Source organism: Ursus arctos, unplaced genomic scaffold (assembly GCF_023065955.2).
Source record: "Ursus arctos isolate Adak ecotype North America unplaced genomic scaffold, UrsArc2.0 scaffold_20, whole genome shotgun sequence".
Classification (NCBI taxonomy): domain Eukaryota; kingdom Metazoa; phylum Chordata; class Mammalia; order Carnivora; family Ursidae; genus Ursus; species Ursus arctos.
The window spans coordinates 46,546,399-46,570,216 of NW_026622875.1; the positions used below are offsets into that span (position 1 = coordinate 46,546,399).

The 23,818-nt window shown below is 50.2% G+C and overlaps 1 protein-coding gene across 5 annotated transcripts in view; it reads right to left on the bottom strand.

The window, feature by feature from the left end:
• GASK1A (golgi associated kinase 1A) overlaps nt 1-23,818 on the bottom strand; it is a 121,099-nt gene continuing 97,281 nt past the window's right edge. For all 5 annotated transcript variants that reach the window (XM_044383326.3, XM_048216039.2, XM_044383325.3 and 2 more), the window contains 4 exons: nt 17,588-18,883; nt 1,724-1,846; nt 1,101-1,204; nt 1-484 (listed from right to left, as the gene is read on the bottom strand). In XM_044383326.3, the coding sequence (XP_044239261.1) occupies nt 274-484; nt 1,101-1,204; nt 1,724-1,846; nt 17,588-18,883 (1,734 nt within the window). In that variant the 3' untranslated portion in view covers nt 1-273. The remainder of the gene's footprint in view (nt 485-1,100; nt 1,205-1,723; nt 1,847-17,587; nt 18,884-23,818) is intronic.

A 23,818-nucleotide genomic window follows, 5' to 3' on the forward strand; every position in this document is an offset into this window, starting at 1 on the left:
TAGAACATTCTTGAATATATTTATCGGTGCAAGGGAGTAAACAGCCAGAGCTGAAAAGGCAGAAAGGAGGGTGGGAAGATGGAAAACACACCACCCCCCACCACCTTCACTGTCCCAAGCAGGTGGGACATCTGGACATCCACGGGATCCTCTGGTTTCTTCTGGCTTTTCCCTTTGTCTTCAAGCTGGGGGGACCCGAGAGAATGTGGCCCCCAGGATGGGTGCTCCTCCAGTCAGGTGGTGCTGCAAGGCCCCCGCCGGGCAGCGGGGAGCTCACGAGGCCTCGTCCCTGAAGAGCGTGAGGTTGTGCTTCCGGATGTGCTCCAGCAGCACCCGGCCTCGCCGTGCCAGGGTCCGGAGAACCCGCTCCAGGCCCTGTCTCCCGCCCTGACTGTCCCAGAACACGGGGTCCATCCGCAGGGACTTGAGCAGCATGCTCTGTAGACACCCTGAGGCGAGGACCTGCACGACAGACTCGGGAAACCTGCAGGAGGTCCCCCGGGCCCCAGGACAGAGGGGAAAAGCGAAAGTGACCTCAGAAAACGTCCAGGACGGGGGAACCAGACGGACAGACATTGCTTGGCTGACAAACCCGGCACAGTTGTCCTGCAGAGTGCCCGCGGCCCGCCGGCTGACTTATTACCGGAGAGCCCTTGCACCTACTCTGCTGTGAAAGCAGGTGGGGCACGGAGCTTCTGGATGGGTCCCCTCCCACAGAGGAGCTGGGGAATCAGCTCTGCTAGCCCAGGGGAAATGCCAGGAAGAGCCCAAAGAAGGCTGCGCCGCCTGCCATGCGTGAGCGGGGAAGGCAGGCTCCCCAGGCTGGCTCCTCTGGGGCGAGAGAAGGGCTAGCCTCCCCAGACCCTAGCAGGCTGCCAGTGCTCGGCAGGGCCAGGAGGCCCTCGGGATATCGGGGGTGCCTGCTGGCTGTGTGCCCTCCGCTTTCCCCGAGCTCCCCACCTCCTCCCAGGGCTCAGATCCAGCAGCTTTTGTCTAATAGGCCGCAGGCGGCTCAGGAGCACGAGTCAAGGTCCCGCGGTCTACAGCAGGGCTCTCGGGCCTCAGTCTCCAAACCTCCTTCCAACCCCACTGAGCCTCACCGGTCGATGCCCTCCAGCAGCCGGAAGTTCAGCTTGTCCTCAGGATGCTGAAGGTTGCCGGCATTATCGATGTAGACCAGATGGGATGGATCACTGCTCCGGACCTCAGGCAAGAAGATGGACAGGGACAGGGGTGGGTAAGCTTGCAGCCTAGCCGGCACCCACGGATTCTATCAGGGTTAAGGGGTCTGGGGGGCCCTGAGCTGACAGTCCCACCATGTGGTGTGGCTGGGAATGAGAGTCCGTGTCTTCTACTCCCTTCTCCCGCCGCCGTGCACCTCATTCCTATACATTCTCCAGGGTTCCATGGTATTTTCCCATAATTCTCTCCATCACCCTAGGCTTAACTTATGAACTTTTGCCTCCAGGACCCTAGCTTTCCCTCTCTCTGTTTCTTCTCCCCCTCGCCCCTCCTCTATACATCAGGGATCATCTATTTCTTGATGCCTAATGACTCCTCCCTCCAAAAACTGCTCTCCTAAGGGATCTGTGAAACAGCTGCCCCCAGGGGTAAATGATAGCTCCCCGGGGTGACTGCCTTTTACCAGGGAAGAGGGGAGCAGCTGAGGACAGGGGATGGAGATCTCCTACCACCCAGCGGCTTCACGAGGCAGCCCTCCTACCAGGATGTGGACCAGCCGCAGCTCGCCCGGGTTCCGGCACTTCTCGCGGAGCCTCTCTTCCACGCAGGGGTCTGACGGCTCGGGTTCGAAGCCGCAGCAGTAGCGGTCCAGGCGGTCATGCACCTACGAGGACAGCCAGGCGGTGAGGGGTGCGGCCCGGCCTGGCCCGGGGGGCTGGTGCTGGGGGCAGTCTCAGCGGCTGTTGGGGCCTCAGCCAGAGAGGGAGCTTCTGCGCCGCTCCTCCAGCCAGCCCGCCCTGCCCGCCAGGAGCTGGGGCTCCCGCCTCGGGCCAGCACCGAGGTGCGATACCATACCCGGATTCCCACCGGTACCCACGGCTTCATCTACGGCGCTGCCCCGAACCCTGGCCCGAGGCCACCGGGCCTCCCTGTGCTGACCCTCTGTCCACCCGGGCAATCCACACAGGACTCCGCTTTTTCTTTAAGCAGGGATTCCTCCCCTCTTTGGCACTAAACGTGCTTTAATGAGCGTCTAGACAGCTCCTGAGCGGACCGCTCTTCCACCTGCGGCGAGGCCTGACTCGAAGTCAGGGAGGGGGGAGGGCATTCCCCTCACAGGCTCGTTTTCCACTGGGTGCCTCCAGCGGGAGTTCTCAAGCATGGTGTGGGGTCAATTCTGGGGAGCTCTGCCTCCCACCCACTACATACACACATGTAGATGACATACATGACATTTTAGAATGTCCTAGGATTCTCATAATAACATACCCCACTCACCTGCTTCCAGGAGCTTTCTTCGGAAGGAAGGAGCTACAGCCTGCGAGTCAGGAATTAAATAGAAACATGGATCCGCCCCAGCCCCGACCTACGTACGTGAGGAGGTTATGTGCCGTAGGCGGCAAAGGCAAAGAGGTCCAGAACGGAGAGGCCTAAAAACAGAAGTGGCAGAGCCCTCTGGGATGGGCGATGTTAGAGGGTCTTGCTGGAGGGAGAAAGGCAGGAAGGAATAGGTTGAAGGGGGAGGTGGTGTGGAAAAGGTTGGGATGTGCTAGGAAGTGGATGAGAGGGTGAGGTTGGGGGCAGCAGGCAGTGCTGTCACAGGGTGGGCGAGCTGGAGGAGATGCACCCTTTTTCCTCGTAGGAAGGAAATCCGGTTTGATACAATACCTTGATGAGTGCTAACGACAGAAGGTGAGATCTCCAGAGGTCTGGGTGTGGGAGGACTTGCTTTGCTTGGGACAAGAGGAAAAATCCATTTGTTGCTGTGGGAGGGGGAGGAGAGAGAGGAGAGGAAGAGAGAAGTGAAGCAGGGAGCAGCAGGAGGCTGAGGGTGTGAGATGTGCCCTCCGTGACCCCTCCATCCTCCAGCGCAGTGGCCACCCTTGTGAAATGCTGGCTGGCCTTGGGGAAAGGGGCTGAGTTTTGAGTTCAGGTTTGGTGTGGGGCAAATCGAGGCATGTGAAGCAGCAGTCAGCTGCCTGGGATTTGCCCAAATCCTAGGAAGGTTTCCAGATCCTCTCGGGTTGTGGGACCCAGGGTGTGAGTCATCTTAAATCCCCAGGTGCTGTCAGGGTCACAGGGGAGGGAAGGCTCAGGGACCCCTAGGCTCTACCAACGAGGATGATGAATCACACAGGTGCTCTCAGGACGCAAAGGGAATTCAGTTCCTGAAAGAGCCTGGTGTGTGCAGGACCCAGAACAGAGACCCAGGTCCCCATGGCTAGTCGAATTTAGGAAGCCTGGGAACACCACTGGAGAGGCAGGTGCCAGCCCGGGAATCTAGAAATCAGCTCCAGGTAACATACTCTGGCTGGGGCAACCATCCAGACCAAGGGGACAGAGGGGACAGAGTCAGGGTGGAGGTGAGTGAGTCAGGGAGAGGAAGCAGGAAGCCAGACGGCACTAAGCTGGTGATGAACCCCACAGAACGAAAGGGTCTGCTTCCTCTCTCAGTCCTTGGGAACCTTCTGTGATTCTGCTCTACCACACGGTTCAGCTCTGGCAAGATCTGGGGCACCTCCCTCCCCCGTGGTGGTGGTGAGGACGCAAAACAGCCACAGGCTTACGGCAAATGCGGTGGCCATTTTAATCTCATAAAGCAATGACACGGTCTCCCTCAGAGATGATGATGATGTGGTATGATAAGAAATATATCTGGTCTCTGTCCCCTGATCCTGGCGCAGAGCTCCTAAAACATTTGGCATTTCCCCGAGGGATTCATAATGAGCCCCTTCGACCACCTCTGTGTTTATGCTAATGAGATGACGCAGGGGAGCCCAGATAACTTCAGAATGGGGGCTGGTCACCAGAAAGACAAGTGAAGAGAGGATAGGAACTTTTACCCCACCCTCCAACCTCCAGGAAGGGTAGGAGAGCTGGAGATTGGGTTATAAAAACTCGAACAATGAGGTTTGGAGCACTTCCGGGTTGGTGAACACATCCCTGTGTCAGGAGGGTGGCGCATCCCAGCTCCACAGGGACATAAGCTCCTGTGCTTGGGACCCTTCTGGACCTCACCCGATATACCTCTTCATCAGGACGTTCATTTATATCCTTTACAATACACCTGTCAATGTAAGTGAAGTGTTTTCCTGAGCTCTGTTGAGCCATTGTAGCAAATTATCCAACCTGAGGAGGGGGTCATGAGAACCCTCGATTTACGGCCAGTTGGTCAGAAGTGTGGGTAGCCCAGGACTTTTGACTGGTATCTGAAGTGGGACAGTCTTGTAGGACTGAGCCCCTTAACTTGTGGGATCTGACACTGACTCCAGATAGACAGTGTCAGAATTGAATTGCATTGTGGGACACCCAGTTGGTGGTAGAGAATTGGTGTCAAAACAAAACATCACCATCATCACTGCCATCCATCCCTAGCTCATTCACTGCTCACTGCAGCTGTGCAAGGGAGACGCTAGGATCCCATTTTACACATGGGGACACTGACCCCAGACATACCCAAATGTAAAAGTAATATAGCTGGAATTTGAACCAAGGACTGCGTGGCTCAAAGGCCAGCTCTCTGAGTTATCCTGCCCTGCCTCCCTGAAGATCAGGAAGGGGGAGCCAGTTACAGAGGTCAAATGAGGTCTCCATCATTACTCTTCACGAGACTAATTAATTTGGTCTCAACCTTGCTAATTAAACCTAGAGAAGAGCTTTCAAAACTATGAAGGAGGAAGGGGAAGAATAAGAAGACACAGAGCCCATCATCCTCCATGACAACTGAGGCAGCAGCAGGTATGGTCCATGTCTCTATTCTGTGGTCGCCATGGTGACCAACTGGAGCCAGCTCCACCATCCTGCCTCCCTCTGCCCACTGGCAGCCACCTCTCTCCACAAATGGGGGTGAGGGGGACAATCTGTCACCTCCAGGATGCAGTACTCATCAAAGCCCCCCCCTCCAATCACCTCAGCCCAGCTCAGCGCTGGCCAAAGGTCTTGTTCCACTTCCATATCCCTTTGTAGGAAAACTCACATAAGTTCTGAAGAAATACAAAATTGATCTCCTCCAACACAAACAAGAAAATGGTTCAATCCACCTCACCAAACTAGACGTCCAGGAATGGGAGTGTTACACGGTCCCAACTACTGTCTCAGACATGTTCTGTTTTGAATAGTTCAACATGGAGAAGTCGCACGTCGGGCCCAGACCCATCGCCCCAAACAGGCTGAATTCTGTGAGGCCACATTAGGTAGTATTTCCAGGGGTGGTGAGCCAGAGACACCCACAGGCGCCACTGAGACCAATGCACAAAGCCCAGAGGACTGGTCCAGCTGGGCCAGGGTGGCAACCACCGCCCTGTGCATGAAGTGAGCCCACTAACAAGACCGCTGACATGGACCATCATTGCTTTGGCTGCCTGGGCTTTGGATAACAACAGCCACAAGTAACAGAAAAACCTGATTCAGAACAGCTTCAACCATAAGGAAAATGAAGATCATCTGTGGCAGCAAGTCCCAAGATAGGGCAGCCTGGAGATTCCGCAGCTCCGTATTGTCATGGTAAGGACTCGGGTTTCTTTCTGCTCTGCACTCACCACCCATGACCTTAACATCCCAGTCTTGTCTCTGGAGGCTTGCAGGTGGCCACTGTGGGTATGTGCTTCCTTGTTCATGTCCAGAGAGAAGGAGGACAGGGGTGGGGCAGGAGGAGGGAGAGGACAAATTAGAAAAACAGAAACAGAGAGACAGAGGGGAAAGGAACCTCTCCTCCAACAACCTTCCCTTTAGCCTGACTGGACCAAGTCAGGTCACACACATCCCTGGACCAGGAGTGGCCAGTGGAAGATGGCGATGCGCTGATCCCGAGACCCAGGAATGGGCAGGTGACTCACATCAGGGCTCCGTGTGAAAGTCTACTTTAGCGGCAACGCCCTCACCCAGGCTGCTAATAAAAGCATTGACCAGGACAGGGCTGAGGATAGAGCCCTGCAGCTTGCCTCCAGACCTCTCAGCCTTCCAACCGGTTTTAAACCCACTTGAAGCCTGTATCATGCCCCCCTCCACTATGTCCTAGCTATATGACCTGACGAAGTTATTTAAGCTCGATACCCCTCAGTTTTCTCATCAACGAAATGGGGCAGTGACACTCCCCTCCCATGGGACTGTGCTGAGGCCCACACAGGATAACGATACATGCGAGGCAGGGGGTGGTTGTTGTGGAAGGGCCTTCTGTTGTGTCTGCCCTGGGAGCGACAGGCCCAAAAACCTCCAGGAATCTCAGGGGTTCCCCCGCCCCCACACACACCAGGAAGCCCCAGCCTCACCCGGTGCTACAGGTCAGAGAACCAGAGTCTGAAATAAAGTGAGTGTTACAACAGGGTAGCCACTCTCTTCTTGTGGGTATGCCTCGTTTCTGGACAGATCTGGGCGACAGACACCACCTGCTGGGTTCTCTCTGGCCAGGAGAGTGAATGCCAGGGTAGTTCTGGCAAGACTGACACGTGGTAACTGCTCTGGATTTCACATTATGCCCGACGCCCAGCCAGCCAAGCCCCCTTCCTCCTGCCAAACCCTTCCCAACCCCGTCTCCCGGCCATTCTGTGCAGATCTCAATTTGCAGCGCCATCTATTTCCAGAGGAAGCCACATGGAATATTGGCCCATCCAATACTCCTGGCTTCTCAAACTCTATACCCATTTGAATGTTGAACAGGAAGGGCCTGGCCAGGCCCGGTTGTCAGTTTGATTATTTTGCCACACCGTCTGCTTATTTTTTTCCACCGAAGAGAAATTCAGTTTCAACAGCAGCAGGCTAGCAGCCGAACGAGACCAAGATTAAGTTTCATTCCCACATTCCTTCGGGATTTGATTTTTTTTCCTTTTGGAAAAAATGAGCAGTCACCAAGAAAAAATGATAAACTTTTGCAGTTTTGCTTTTCTGATCCACCCTGCAACGTTGCATGGTCATGATGTGGACTGAAGTTTTTGTTCACTTTCACTGAAGCCGTTGTAAAGCCCCCTCGGTGCCTTACACACGACAACCCGTTTACTCCCTCCTGGTAGCCAAGAGGGAAATACCATTATTATCCCCCCTTCAAAGATGTGGAAACTGAGTCACAGAGACTGGGTCATGTGCCGAAGATCCCACAGCAAGGAGGTGGTCAAACCCGAGCAGTCTGGCTCTGACCAGTCAGGGGGTGGTGTCACCCGTGTTTTGTGGCCCGAGTTACCGAGCTCCCTGCTGGCGAAGATGACGAGCTGGCTCGGTCTGGGCCCAGCGCCCCGCACTTGTTTAGCACAACCAGAGACTTCGTTGAGGCTTTTCTGAGTGAAAGAACGAGTGAGCAGGGCGTAGCTGGCTGACAGCACGGAGGCTGTGATCACTCGAAGTCTACCTCCCTGCCCGGGATGCCAACACCAGAAGTATCGCAGGGGAGGCCTGGCTTGGTGGCCCCCACACAGGACATCTGGGTGAGACAAGACACTGCAGTCTGCCAAGGAGGGACAGCAGGTCCAGCTGTGGGAGAGGAGAGGTCTGAGGGGCGGGCAGCCCAGGATAGGAAGGGTGGCCAGAATCCTCTAACTGACCCATCAGGCTCCTGGGCCAAGACAGGTTCCTCAGCCAATGCCTGATCTGGGTCTGGTGGATTCTAGAAGGGCCACCTGCTGTCCCTGGAGGCGCATGCCCCCGTTCAGGGACCTTCTCCCAAGCTGGGAGCAATCACAGGCCTGGGTCCTTCTGGGTGGAAAGGGTGGCTCTTGTCAGGGTCGACTCGCTGCCTGGGGACCAGACTGCCACAGGGTGGCAGCATCTCTCTCCAGAGAGGGCAATGGTCTGGCCCCGCCCCGACCAACTGGCGGTGAGAGAATTCTTGAGGCTACTTTGGGGAGGTCAGAGTGGGAGAGGAGTGGGTTAACGGGCACTGCTCCCACTTTCCTCTGAGGACTCACCCTGGAGTGTTCCCGATACATCCTGACAAAGGACAATCTTCCTGGAGGCTTCGGGGAGGAACATCTGGACGCCGCATCTGCCCCAAGCCTGAGGCCAGAAGATGTGGCCCCAGTTTAGGATTCGGGTGAACAGACTGGCTACTGGGCTTGGAGGAGATGCACTGGGAAGAGCTAGATCTTATCTCAAAACACATCTGTAGATCGGTCTAAGATTTTAACGTCAGCACAGAAACCACAGCCATGAAAACATAAATCCAGCACAGCAAAAAGTCTCCAACCGAGAAAGCTAGGATGAGTCACCGTTGGAACAAGAGTCCCCACACAACACATTAGAGGGCAAATACTGTGACCTCTCCCACAGATACTTGAAAGACATTTCATAAAATTTTGCCTCCATTCCTGACAAGAGAAATTCTTAATAAAGCAAGAATTATGAATAGTTTCTCATTATATCGTCAGTCAAAAACTAGTATGATGTTTAATGGCGAAGTAGCAGAAGCCGTCCCAAATCTGTAGCAACAATGCGTGTCCCTCAGCCCATTCATATTTCCCATTGCCCTGGAGCCGCCAGCAAATGTAATGAGGGGAGAGGCAATGAGAAGACCAAGTGCATTCATTACAGATGAAACGCTGGTATAACCCAGAGGATATATAACCCTGAGCAACTGTTAGAAGCAACACAAAGTTAGCATGTGCCCAGTGACCACATTAATACACAGAAATAATAGCCTTCACTCAGACTGGGCGCTACTGGCCAGAACATATAATGGAAGAAAAGATCCCGTTTTCAATGGTCACAGGAAGATGAACTACTTGGGAATAACCCCACATGAAAGTGAAGAAGGCATCAAGATGCTTCTGAGGAACGTGAATAAATGGAGACACATATCTGCTGGGGAATGTCATTGAAAAGACGTGACTGCTGGTTGACCCAAGAGCTGGACCTGGGCACTTGGAGGCCTCTCGCCCCTTCCCTAGTCCTTGGAATGTGGGTTCTGCTGGCCTTTCCTACTCCCAGAGGCTGCTCCAAGGTCACAGTCTTGAGATGGTGATGTGGTGTTGAGAACATCTGCACAGTATATGTGACTGAACCCAGTTAAGGCCTCTTTATAAACTTCTAAGATCTGGTAGGTGGGTGCAGAGATCCACTGTCTTGCTGCTGGCCAAGACAAGCCTTGGATATCAGTTCTCTTTGTTTATTAAACCTACCACCTACCAACCTGGAGCAGTCAGTCTCTTTCTTCAGTCTCGCACTGCCCTCTGCGTGTAGGGGCCAGTTTCAGATTATGCCTGGGAAGGTCCAGAGTGGGTTGGGAACCAATAATATCCAATTCTTGGCTAGAATGACTTCATATTTCAGGATGTAAATTCTCTCTATAGTCCACACAAATTTAATTTGATCGCAATAAAATCCCAAAAGGACTTGGGAAGGAGAAGGAGTGACAAGCTGACTCTATATGTCTTATGAGAATAGTATGCAAGACTGTCAGGAAACTTCTAAGAAAGAGCAATGAGGAAGACCAAGCCCTACTAGTTATCAACATAAAACATAAAGCACAGCAATTAAAATTGTGATTCTGGCACATAAATAGACAGAACCTTTACTGGGACGGAAAAGAATCCAGAAATAGACCTACATACATATGGAAATTGGCTATATGTAAAGGCAACACTTCAGATTGGGGAAAAGGTTGATTATTCAACAAATGTGCTGAGACATTTGGGTTGCCATCTGAAAAAAAAAATCCTTGTTTTGCATCTTATCTCTTGCTCCAAAATAACTTCCAGATGGATCAAAGATAGATGAAAACACATGGGAGACTTTTAAAAATACCCCTGAAGTGAGGATGGCCTTTTAAAATGTACACCAACCTAGAAGTCATCAAAGAAAAGCTTGCTAATTTTAACAACATAACATTTAAAAAATTTCTGCATAGCAGAAAGGCTATAAACAAAGTTTGATGACAACTGAACCTGAAATATTACAATACAGTAAAAAGAAAGACTAATTGCCTTCATCTATAAAAAGCTCTTAAAATCATTAAGAAAAAGACCAACAACCCAAAAGAAAAGGGGGCAAAGATTATGAACACGCAATTAAAGAAAAAATAAGTTTAAAAAATCCGAACAGAGACAGGACTAAGGTGGGGCTGAAAAAACTGAGGGAGGTCATGCAGGACAGGTGCTGACCATCCTTAAAATGTTTGCACCTTGGGCTCATAAATTCGTTTTCTATTTCTGCATTGCAAATCACCAGGGGCTTAGCGGCTTCAAAGAACCCATTTATTATGTCATGGTTTCTGTGGGTCAGGAGTCCATCACATTTTTGTCGCGTTCTCCACTCAGGGTCTCACCAGGTTGAACTCCAGGTGTCAGCCGAGAGCCGCCTCTCATTGTAACTTAGGGTCATCCCCTAAGCTCCTCAAGGTTGTTGGCAGAAACCACTCCCTGTGGTTGTAAGACTAGGTCCCGGGGTCAGGGTCCTCCTAGAGGCCTCCCCTTCCGCCAGGTAGTTCATGGCATGGCTGTTTGCTTTCTGAAGGCAGCAGGAAATTCTTTAGATTACCGCATCTCCTTTGAAAGATTCCCCTGATTAGGTCAGACCCATCCAGGATAATCTTCCTTTTGATCAACTCAAAGTTAAGTGATTGGTAATCTAATCATTGGAGTGCTAGTCCATCATATTTGCAGGTCTCACCCATACTGAAGGGCAGGAGTTAATGCCAATGGGGTGGGAACTGTGGGGATCATCTTAGAAGTATGTCCCTCACACCTCACCCTGATTGAGGTCCTGCTTTTAAATATGTGTAAAGATACTCAATGTCACTCTTTAAACACCCGTGTCCAGGCAGGTGTTTCAGTCCTCCACAGTTGGCTACACCGTCTGTGAAATGGGGAGGAACACAGCTTCCATCTCTTGGGTCTGTTGTAGGACTTAAAGACGTTCGTGTGTGTGGTTTGGGTCAGACATTGCCAGAAAGGTGTAGGTATTTCATAAATGGTAGCTACTCTGATATGTCATGTCTCTGGTTGGAAGCCTGAAAGGTCGGCAGTGATGACAGATCTGAGATCCTCTCTAACGGACAGAACACCTGATGTCCCAGGAAGACTAAACCAGAGGAGATACACATAGATTTGGACTCAAAATAAGGAACGCACGTAGGATCACAAATAACTGAAAACAGGCTCCTTGGGAAGGAAATGGGCCCGTCCCACCAAGAAAAAACTCAATAAATACTTTTTCTAGAGCCAGCTAGGTATAGCAAAGAGGGCAAGACATTGCACTCTGTGGCCAGACTGCACTGGATGAAACAAGGCTGTGACCATGGGCAAGTTCCTTAGCTCTTTTAAATCTCATTTCCCCATGTGTAGAATGAAGCTAAGAATATTTACTTCCTACAAGGGCTTTTATGAATTAGCACATGCAAGGTGCTGAAACAGTAGTCAAGGACATTGTCATCTGTCCTGGAAGTGTAAGTTAATTAACAGCCAGAGACAGGAGCAAGACAAAAGTTGTTTTCTACCTTTGTGATTCTATTCTGGACCCTCTAAGAAAGGCCTATGTAGAAAGCCTTGGGATTCTTTTCGGTCTAGAGGAAGAAGTGGTGTTTGAGGAAGCAAAACACAGCAACACCTAGACAGGAAATCATACAGAGACCCTGGAAGTTCATTCACCACTCATTCATTCATTCAACAAGTGCTTATCTAGGACTGAACCAAGAGCTTGGCTCTGCGCTAGGTGCTAAGGATGTGGTGATGAAGAGAACAGAGACAGATACATATGATAAATACATGAACAAATAAAATATTTACATACTGTGCTGGGAATCAGAAAGGGAGTAGACAGGATGCCATGAAAGAGAAAGAGAATTAACAATGAGGGGTGGTCTGGAGAGCTAAAGCCTGGGGAGGAGGAGTCAGAAGCAAGTCCAAGCAAGAGGCCCTGCACCAGAAGGAGCCGGGTGTGTTTGAAACTGACCAAGGCCAGGTGCCAAGAGATGGGGCTGGGGACAGATCCTTGAAGATCCTCAAAGAACATGGGCCGTTGAAGAACCTGATATTGAGGGCACTGAGAAGGCCTTACCTTATTTTAATGGGGAAGTGTGACACGATCTGATTTAAGATCATAGAAGAAGCGTGCTCTCTGTGTTTGAACACATCTCTATGAACTTCAGAGCTCACTCTCCAACTCCCAGTTGCTATATGGCTTTGTGTGGAGGCTTTCTCCAAATTCCAGGGAATCCATCCCTCTAGGAGCAGCCCTCAACCAAAGATTGATGGAATATTTAGCTATAAATACCTGAGTCCCTTATCTCTTGGTAGGCTGATTCTGAGCATGTATTTTATGCCATTTCTCAGAAATTTTCCTGTGGAACTAAGCCCCAGTCACCCACGTGGTGACCTGCCTGCTATCATGCCCTTTATTGGCTATCTGCCCTCCCATCTCACTTCCTACCTCCCTTCAGGTGTTTCCTGAGATCATCCCCCCAGATCAACCACCTCACTGGAATCCTGGACTCAGGGTCTGCCTGGGGGAAGTCTTCTGTAAGGAGACTGGATTGGAGGGGACATACGTGGAGGCAGGAAGACACATCTGGGGGCTGTTGTGTTAGTCCAGGTAAGAAAAGACGATGATCTGGGCCAGGATGGTGGCAGGTGAGGCTTCCTGGGATCTCAACTCTCGGGGATGTCAAGGCCCTTTGTAAGCAGAAGTTGCAGAAAGACTTCCATGAGCCAACATTACCAACTCCCAGTCTGTCTGAAATCTTCACATCTCACCCACCATCTAGCCAATGACACGCCCTCTAAAAGGAAGCATGGTGTGAGAAAAGAGCCCCTTTAAAAGAGAAAATATACTGGGGCGCCTGGGTGGCTCAGTCGTTAAGCGCCTGCCTTCGGCTTGGGGCGTGATCCCAGGGTCCTGGGACTGAGCCCCACATCGGGCTCCCTGCTCCACTGGGAGCCTGTTTCTTCCTCTCCCACTCCCCCTGCTTGTGTTCCTTCTCTTGCTGGCTGTCTCTCTGTCAAATAAATAAAAATCTTAAAAAAATAAAATAAAATAGAAGAGAAAAAATAGAAATGTGCCCACCCCCCCAGCACTTCCTGCCCTCACTCTGGCCTCTGGGTTGAAGGCCCCCTTGGGTCCCAGGCACAACTCCTCTCAGCTTGGATTTGGCTTTCAGTGAATGTGATGGTCATTAGCTCTTTCTGACCGTGGCTGGGCTGTGCCATCATCACCATCCCAAGAGAAAGACTTTCTACCTTTTACCAGAGTGAATGCAACCGTGGTTGCAAGTGGACCCAGACACTGAGCAGAGTTTTGTGAGCCCCACCCAACAAACACACATACATACTCTCCCACCCATTCTGTCCACCTGAGTAGAACCAGCTTCTCACTGATCTCTTCAGAAGTGGGGGACTTGCTCTTGGTCCTACTTCTTCCTGTGACGCAGCCTGGATTGGGTGGGATGGTACGTACTCACAATTAGTACTTTATCTTTCGTAGAGAAACCAGCGTATTGACGGCAAACGCTGTCCTGGTCATACCGGCCTGCCGAAACCTGCTCTCGACTTACTCAGTAGGAGTTGCCGATGCGGTTAGTATCCCACCCCTGTTCCCCTGGCACCCATGATTCGCGTGCATACCTATGGTTCTCTACAACAGGTGCTGCAGCTCTCTGCCCTAGCCCCTTTCTGGCTGAAGGATCTGGTTTGGCTGGCCAGCACACGGGCCGGGCTACAAGTGCCGGGAGGTCAATGCCCTCCCGAGCAGTCTCAGTCACTGACGGTTGGGAGCTAGTGGGTAAATAACCCAGCGTTGGCCCTCAGGTGAGACAACTCTGGTGTATGTTCTACACACCCTCTCGATGGTCTCAGCAGGACTGAGCTCCACTTGCCCACAGCAGTGTTGGGCATCATATGGAGTACACGTGGGCATATGGTTCAGGCGAACGGTATGCGTGTGTGGCTGGCTGTGGCATATGGGGGCACAGAAGGTTCGTGTATAAGTGTGCAACGTGTGTGTTTGGGTGTAGGTAACTGATTTCATTATTGTCCAACAAAGATTTGCTCCTCTCCCCCTTCCAGTCTGAGCAGACTGTACTTCCCTTCCCTAACGCTGACTTGCTTTGGTCAGTGGAGCACTAGCAAAAGTGACATTGGTGGAGGCCTTAAATGTGCGTTAGCAGTTTGGTTGAGTTCTTGGGCTTCTCCATGTCCCATGAGAAGAGTTTGCCCCAGGTACTGCTGCCCCTTCAGCCTGGGCTCCAGAATGAGAAGGCAAGCAGACCTGAATCCAAACCACAGCTTGGAGCTAAGCTCAGTTGAGTCCAACTGACCCACAGACCCTGGAGCAAGAAATAAAGAGCTGGTATTTTAAACCATGGAGTTTTGGAGAGGTTTGTTAGCATTTCAGCCATCACTAACTAATACAAGGTGTTAGAGGGGATTTGCAAAGCACGGGCATGATTTGTGGGGAGTACAAGGAATGTGTATGTGTGTGGTGCTTCTGTATTTTGTGTTGGGGAAATGGTATTTCTGATACACAAACACGAAAAAGCAAGGGTTTATACTGGATAACACAAAACAAACGAGCAAGCGTCCCACACAGTGGGCTGTATATGGAGTGAGTACTCAGTTCCCAGTCAGAAGGCACCTCGGGATCCTGTGCTGGGAAACCCACATCCTGAAACCTCGCCTCTGACTTGCTAGTGGCTTCTAGGAAGGCAGCACCAGCCAGACGGGGTGTTTGACTTGACTGGTGTTCAGCAAACCAAGGAAGAGGTGGCACAAGGCCAGCCAACCAGTGTCTGACCACACACCCAGCCTGCGTGTGCCTCGGCTGCTGAGGCTTCCGTCCCCACAACAGGGCCTGGCAGCTGAGGAAGGGTCCCACACAGCAACTCTGGGAGATGGACAGGGGGGCTCTGTGTGGAGCAGAAAACTGCTGTGTGCACATCAGCTGGACTGGGGCTTTGCAAGGAGGTGCCTCCAATCTCGAGGCTCCAAGGGAACTCCTGCAAGAGTCCCCTTTTCCTGACTCATTCATGACCAGCTGAATAGTAACTCTGTGATTAAGAGGGTGAGCTCTGGAGTCAGACCATACAGGCTTTGTCTCTGGTCCAGCAGCGATGACCTTGGGCAAGTAATTTAACCTCTCTGGACCTTAATTTCTCAACTTTAAAATAGGGATAAATATAGTATCTCACTTGTAAGGTTGCTATGAGGATTGGATGAGTTAATTTCTATAAAGTTTCGGGGACTACGCCTGCTTATTATCGTACACGAGCTACCCTCCAGGCACTGTATGACGCGAACAGTCTTGCATGCAGAAACCACACAAGGTCCCTGTTATCATCTGACATGGGCCAGGCTCCCCCAGAGACAGACCCTGAGACAAAGATTTAAGCAAAAGCAGTGTTTTTTTTTTTGTTTTTTGCAAGCTAATCCAAAAACACAAGCAGGAAGCAGAGACGTGGGACACAGAGGGTGAGCAATGACCACTGTGAGTAATCAGGGCTCCATCCTGGTAAGGGACTCTGCGAGACAGGTAGACCACGCACTGCAGAGCTACCCCAGCCAGGGAGCCGGGGCTTTTATACCCCGGCTCCCGTCAGTCACCAGAGGCTGCTCCCGGAAGCAGATAACCGGCCTTCCCTGTTTGCCCAGGACTACAGGTCCTGCGGTCTGAGCAACTCCTCCTTCCCAACCTGGGTGGTTGGTCACACTACCTGGAGAGTGTTAGCGCCCCAGCATCTAGCCTGTCACATGTCACCCAGGGCAAGCCCACAGGTGCAGGTGCTGGCATTTAGAAACTACCGCGTATTATAATGGTCAAACCCAAGGGGGTTGAGGTCAGGATATCCAGTCACATTTTAGATGTAAGAACAGTGACTCTCCAAGAGGCACAGTATCTGCTCAGGGTCATACAGCAGGAAGGGGTCTGGGAGCGGGGGGTTCAAGCCCAGGTCTGTCTGATGCCAGAGCCCATGTGACCACTAGGCTCCGCACTCCTCTTTCCACAAAGCAGCCTTTGCGGACATAGACCGGAGGAGCTGGAAGTACCTCAGGAGACCAGCTAGCCCACTGACTGGAAACAAACATCCACCGGCTGACAGGTGGCATTCACGGTTCTGGGGGTGCGGCACTAGGCGGATGTTAGAAAATAAGGAGGCAGGGCCTACGCCCAAAAGTCAGGCAAGGCAGCCTCTGAAGCAGGCATCGCTCCTCAGCTCAGGCTGATTACTGCCATCTGGGAATGGATGCCCAATGTTACTAAACCAGCCAGTGTTTCAAAGGAAGCTGGATTTTTATGGGAAATCTCCAAAGTATTCCATGTTATCTAAGAATTTTCTAAAAACACATTGTGACCCAACCCTGTATGGACCAAATACAGTATATCAGCCCGTGGCTGCCTGAACCCTGTCCTGTGGTTCATCCACTCACCCCAGTTGGCTCATGTTGGTGTCTTTCCTCAACAGGCATCCCTACAGAAATGGTGGCTGGCTCAGTTGGCATTTAGTACACAAATCCGCCTATTTTGAGCTTTTTACTTTTTTTGGTCTTAATTTCTGGACACATTTCCACACATGTGTCTCCACAGCTGACATCCAATGCACAGGCCCGAGAACAGCCACACTATTTACGGTTTGTAAACGGCTAGCCAGTGCCTGCAGTCCCCCCCGTTAACCCTGTGCCCTGACTGCCCAATCCTTCCCTAGGGTCCCAGAAACTCCAGGGTTAACTTCTGGCAGAGCAGGGACCTCAGATGACCTTGAGGCTGGAGTTCTTTCTCATTCTTCAGTGCCCAAGAATCGTCCCTTTATCCTCATGTGTCTCTCCCTCTCTCCACATGTACTTTCTTTTTTAAACTAGGTAACCATCTGGAATCCTTGTTGATTCAAGGACATGATGTTATCAACAGCGATGTGCTGATAAATGTTTAACAACTAGCTCTCAGAAGTAGTGGAGAGTCCTGACCTGCAGCACTTGCTGACTCCCATGGTGTAAATACGGCCCCCCCACCCCGCCAATTTCCAGCAACCAGCATGACTGAAGACCGAGCTGACAGGAGACGTGCAGTAGCTCCCCGTTACATAAGACTTACTATACAGATGCAAATAACCTAAAAAGTACAGGTAACAGTAAAATATAGTGAAATCATTAGGAATTAATGAGTTCTGAGTATTTTTTATCTTTCTTCTAATATAACTTATTATAGTATTAGTTGATATTATCTCATTTTTAATAATGCCTGTGTTTCTCAACCGGGTCACAAAATTCCTGAAAACTCTGGGAATCGGCTCTTATGAGCCCATGTGAGCTGATTCCAGCACACCACTGGATGAATAAACACCGAGGCAGAAAAATAATAAAAACAGGTGCTCGGTGGTCAAAAGACAAGGATTGGGGGGGGGGGAGTTGCCACCCATCCTCAGGAGGACAATTCTCGATGGATCCCAAATCCCACACTTCCACTGCTCTCCACCCTCGCCTTGTCCAGCCCCACGCACCTGCAGCAGGAAGTCGAAGAGCGCCAGGCGTGCCCATTCAGTGTGGTGGATGCCCAGGCAGGGGGCCTGGCTTGGCCAGCTGCAGCCATGAGCCAACAAGGCCTGGTACTGCAGCCAGCCCAAGGACAGAGAGTTCTGGTCATCGTCTGGGTCACCGAGGTGCTGCACGTCAGGCGCCCACCAGATGACGGGCCTGGTGCTACCATCCGTGTATCGGTAGGGCAGCAGGGAGCTCTGGAAGTTCCGGGCCACAGCAGGGAGGCTCCGGCGCAGCCCCAGCACACGGTCCACATGGAAGGACAGGACCTCAGACAGGTCCCCAGGCCTCTTGATCAGGCCGCAGAGCCCCTGGGAGCAGAGATGGCTGAGCCCAGAAGATATGTTCTGAAGGTCACCCTCACTGGAGAAGCCAACCTGCAGCACTTGCCCATGGCCAGGGACCCTGGCTTTGGCCACCACCTCCCCCTGGGCCAACAGCTGGAGCATTTGCACATCATGCTCTGTGAGCCACGGGGGAACCTGCCCACCGGTCCTCAAGCTGCTCAACAGCTCAGGGGTCTCGGCACCACACCAGACAGATCTTTGCAGCTCCTCGACAGAGCCCGGCCACCGACGAGCCCCTGTAGCTGGGGTGGGATTCCCTGCTTGTCGCCTACCAGTCACGGCTCCGTTCCTAGCTCCTGGCACATTCCTGCCTTCCACTGGGTGGGGCCGGAGGGTTAGTCCAGCAGCAGCTCTCCAAGCCTGTAAAGCGGTCATGCCACGTCCTGTGACAGGGCCGACCAGGGTGCCGGTCTCATTCTGTGCCTCTCTGATGGGATCCTCATGCCAGGGGGGACCCAAGTCTTTGCCTACTGGACCCCTGACCTCACCGTCCCTCAGGAGCACAAGACGTGAGGTAGTGAGTCTCAAATCTCCTAGAGAGGCCAAAGTAATGTCCCTCCTGACCCTCCCTGGATGCCTGCTGTCCTCTCCCAGGGACTTGCTGCTTCTGTCCACTGTCCCTCTGTGCCCTTGCCCCTCAGCACACACCGGGATGGGATTCCTAGGCAAGGCCCAGCCTCTCCAGAACCCTAGGTCTCTTGCCCGCTGCCTCCAGCTGGAGCTCAGACCCTGCCGGCTGTGGGGGCCAGGGGCTCCAGTGACCTCCTGGGGCTCCATGGGACCAAGGTCTGGGCCAGTAGCTGGATGCTGTGGGGGGAACCGGGTGACAGTCACCACAGACAGAGTCATCAAGAGGCAGAATGCCATCACCAACCGCCTCTTGCCACGCAGCTTTCTCCAGAGCCAAGACGCCTGAGGGATGGACAGAAAAAGACAGTTTGAGACCTGGGGAAATGTCAGACCCAATCCACAAAACAACAGGGACAGTGAATGAACATCTTGCGTATATGAAGAGGGAAGAGATGGCGGAGTACACCTCGCTGCCTTCAAGGGAGGAACGAGCAACCACAGCCAGCGGCGCTCCCGCTCGGAGCTCGCTTTGCCTCCCAGGGTAGCCTTCGCTGATGCCTGCAGTCGGACCCCGGCTTCTCGCCCTTGAATAAACCGCTATTATGACACCAGTCACCAAGCACCATAAGTGTCTCTTTCCACATCTGTCCCTCACTCCTGAGTGCTGGCCCCTGTCTTCATCTCCATGTGAGACCTAGGGCCCACTCTGTAGATCTCCAACTGTCTCCCACAGACAGGCTTTTCCCTTTTCCAAGCACAGGCCTGCCCAGCTACGGACGACCTTGCCCAGCCTCTCTGTGGCCATGTGACTAAGTCCTTGCCCAGGCACGTTTGCCCACCCCACTTGCTCATGTGGAAGCTGGGTGCCCCGGCCTTTCTTAGCACACATGTGGTAGCAGCAGCTCCACGTGTGTTGGCAAGGACACGCTTTGGGGCAGTGATTTCTAACATGTTGTTCCTTGGCCAGTAGCATCGGTATCACCTGAGAACCTGTCAGAAGAGCAAATTCTCCACCCCTCGTCCCCAGACTCTGAGGTGCCTACGCTGCCGGAACCAGCAGGTGGGTCTATGTCCCAGGGCCGTGCTGCCCCAACCCTGAACACCCTGCTTGAGGCAGGGTAGGGTGGGGGCCAGTATGCTGAACAGCAATGGGCAGCTCAGACGAGGACGGGGCTCTGACTTCCTCCCTCTTTAGTCAAGGCCCCCGGGGCCACGGGGCAGGGAGACAAAGCCTAGAAAAGATCTTCCCTGTAAATGTGGGATCTGAAAACTTGGATTTCATCTGGAATCTCTCTCCTGCTTGCTGGAGATGGGCCGGAACAATGGTTTTCAAATCTGCCCAGAGGGTTGCTTCATGGTCTACCGTGCGATAAAGGTTTAAGAGAGGACTTCGTGCTCTCTGTATCTCCCTACACACACCCACACACACGTATACACACACACATATGCATATGTACACACACACTTCCACCAAAATAGCTCTGTGTTCTTTCACTAGGTAGGTTTAGTCCATTTATGTTAGTTGATATGCTATACATGTTTAGTCTGTTTGTCATTAAATTTTATGGCATATTTTTTGTATTTATAATTTGGAATTCTTTCACTATGTTTTCAGTTACCTTTATTTTGTTTGTGGTATATACCTGATGCTTGTATGCCCTTAGTTGTCTAGCTCTTTAAACAGTCGCTCTGAACCCCTAGTAAGAACAATCATAAAATGAGCACCTGTCCTCTTCCCTGTCCCCTACCATTCCTGTGCTATTCAACATTATATTCAATATTAATCACTTGTATTCTCATTTTAATGTTTGCCTTTGTACAATTAAATATGCCTACATTTCTCCTATATTTGGCAGCTTTAAATGATATTCTTTGGTTCTCCACTATTATTAATCAATAGCATGTTTATTCTTTCTCCCACCTTTTCCTTATTCTCCTTCTAAATTTGTATATTTGTATCATTTTTATATTGTTAGAATATAAAACTTGTACAGTCTATCCCATCAGTCCAATACTTGTTCAGGTCTTAGCTCTTCAGGGAAGTACATTCTTTGAATACTCCTTTCCTTTTGCCCTAGTTTTTCATTATTTCTTGGTTGACTAAAGCCAAAAATCCTTTAATTTTCTCAAGAAGCGCCCATGGGAACAAAATTCTCTGAGTACCTGCATGTTCAAAACTATTTTTCTATACTATTCATACCTGAAGGAAGTTTGGCTAGAAAGAAAATTTTGGCACAGCTTCTTTCTCCGAACATCTTGTGGGTCCTACTCCACTGAATAGATGGGACCTTGTATCCTGCCTGGTTGCCATAAGAATTCTTTTTCTTTACATTTTTTCCAGCTTTATTGAAGTATAATTGACAAACAAAATTGTATATATTTAAAGTATATAATTTGATCATTTGATCTGTGTATACATTATGAAATGATCACCAGTAAGAATTCTTCTTGCCATAAGAATTCTTTTTCTTTACATTTTTGCAGATTTATTGAAGTATAATTGACAAATAAAATTGTATATATTTAAAGTAGATAATGTGATCATTTGATCTGTGTATACATTATGAAATGCTCACCACAATCAAGTTATTTATTCAGCACACCCATCATTTCACCTAGTTACCTCTGTGTGTGTGTGTTGAGAATGCTTAAGGTCTACTCTCCGCAAATTTCAAGTGTACAATATGGTATCATTACTACAGTCACCTGCTGTACATTAGATCCTCAGAACTTATTCACCTAATAACTGAAAGTCTACATATTCTTTGACCAGCATCTCCCCATTCCCCTGCCCCCTCCCAGGCCCTGGCAACCACCATTCTACTCTCTCTTTCTATGAGTTCGACATTTTTTTTAGATTCCACATACAAGTGATAACCATATAGTACCATATAGTATTTGTCTGTCCGCTTTATTCCCTTTAGCATAATGCCCTCACAGTTCATTCCTTTCATCACAAATGCTAGGATTTCCTTCTCTTTTTTTCATGGCTGAATAATATTGTGAGATATATATATATATATACACACACACACACACACACACACACACACTTTCTTTATCCATTCATTTATCAGTGGACACTTAGGGTGTTTCCATATCCTGGCTATCTTGAATAATGCTGCAATGAGCATAGAAGTGCAGATAAGTCTTCAAGACACTGATTTCATTTCCTTCAGATAAATACCTACAAGTGGGATTGCTGAATCATCTTTTAGTTTTCTGAGGAACCTCCATCCTGATTTCTGTAGTGGCTGCACCAATTTACATTCCCACCAACAGTGCACGAGGGTTCCCTCTTCTCCACATCCTCGCCAACACTCGTTATCTCTTGTCTTTTTGACAAGAGCCACTCTGACAGCTGTGAGGTGATCTTTTGTTTTCTTTGAAGTCCAGTGATGTTAATAGAATATATCTCAGTGTTGACTTTCCCGGGTCAATTTTTCTGGGCAAAATATACCTTGTTAGGAAAGGTGGATTTAAATACTTCATTTCAGCAAGGTTTTCTTAGACTGAATATTAAATATGTTTTCCATCCCACTATTTTATTTATTTTTTCTTTAGGCTCTTGAATTACATATGTGTTGGATCTCCTTTGTCCTGTGTATATCTTTTATCTTCTTTCTAATCCTTTCTAACCATTTTCATTTCAGTTTGTTCATTTTTCTTATTTCTATATTCTATTTGGCTGATTGTGTTTTCCCCCAATATTCACTCATCCTTGTGTACTTTCTAATTTTTACCTATTAATTTCTACTTTTCCCTATTTCTTTCCAGCTTGTATTTCACTTCTTCCTGCTATCGTACCATTTTTTCTTGAGTTCTTGCATTTTTCTTTTGTAGTGTTTCTTCATAGAGTGTATTTTTTCATTAAGCTTCAAAAATTCAGAGTGAAGCGATTGCTCAAAATTTTCACCTATTTCAGGGTGACTGACCTTAATCTGTTCATCAACTTCGCTGCTCACTGTTCCCTTTTTTCCTTACAGTGTCTCTGTATGGAGGCTGAACTCCTTTTATGAGTTAGACAAGTCAATTGGAAGAGGTGCTTATAGAGGGGCCTGAGGTGAATATGAACTCGTGACCAGGCTGCTTCCTGCAAATCTGGCTTGTGAGTAGGTTCTTCGTGTATCCTCTCCTCTGCCTCAAAAAAAGGAAAAAGGAGTTTGCATTTTGTCTTCCACTCTCTTTGTTGCTTTCAGATGGTTTCCTGGAGACGGTGGCAAGAATGCAGAGTTGATGTGGCCATGTTCATAGTAACAGCCTTAGTGGCACATTTTTAAGAAGTAAAGAACATGTCTTAACAGAATGCAGTGACTAGGCCAGGCCACAGAACAACCAACTTTTTCCAACTTCTGTGGTCTGGAGCCATAGCACCCAAACAGCTCTGGGAAGTCTAAGAGTTTCCTCCCTCTGTACATTTTCATAAGATCTATTCACTAGCTTTGTGGGAATTGAGTGCAGCCTCCAGGTATGCTGGCCACTTAACACCCCCAAGAGACCACCCTTCAAGAGTGTCATGGAGCCGCAAGAGAGGTGGCCTACCTATCACAGTGGGATTTCTAGGAGTCATAGAGAGGGGAAGGGATCACTAGGTCAACCAGATGTTCTCATACTTCATATGGTTTCTCACCATCTCCCCCACCTCTAAACATGCCCCTCCTTCTGTTTCCAATCTGCTGAAAGGTAGCACCATCCACCCAGATACCCAAGCCAGAAATCTGGGCCTGATCTCCATTCCACCCTTCCCTCTGCCCCATACATCCAAGTCTTGCAAATTTTTCCTCCTATACATCTCTGGAATCAGTTCATTTCTCATTGGCCACTCTGTGTCTACCTGGGCTTGAGGCACCCCCTTCTTTACTAGGACATCTATTTGGTCTCTCCCTCTACTCCTGCTCCTCTACAATCCACTCTCCACACACTCGGTTATATCCCTCAAAGCCTCTTTGGAGAAAGTCTAAATGCCTGAAGTGCTTCAGCCATGCTGAACTGCTTTTAATTCCTGGACAGTGCCAGATCCTCTCTATCTCCACTTCACACATGCTGTTCCCTCTGCCTGGAAATCCCTCTCTCCCCAGTCTCATTCTTTGGGTCCTCTTGGGAAGCCTTCCACAGAGGTGCCTCAGTGGGCTGGATGCCCTAGCTATGAGCTCCATAACACGCTGCTTCTCCCTGAGCACACCCTTTTACTCTTCACTGCATTTGATCATTTAAAGTCTGTTGATCCACACAGGTGGGACACTGGCTCACTTGCTGTTGTGTCTTGGGACTATCACG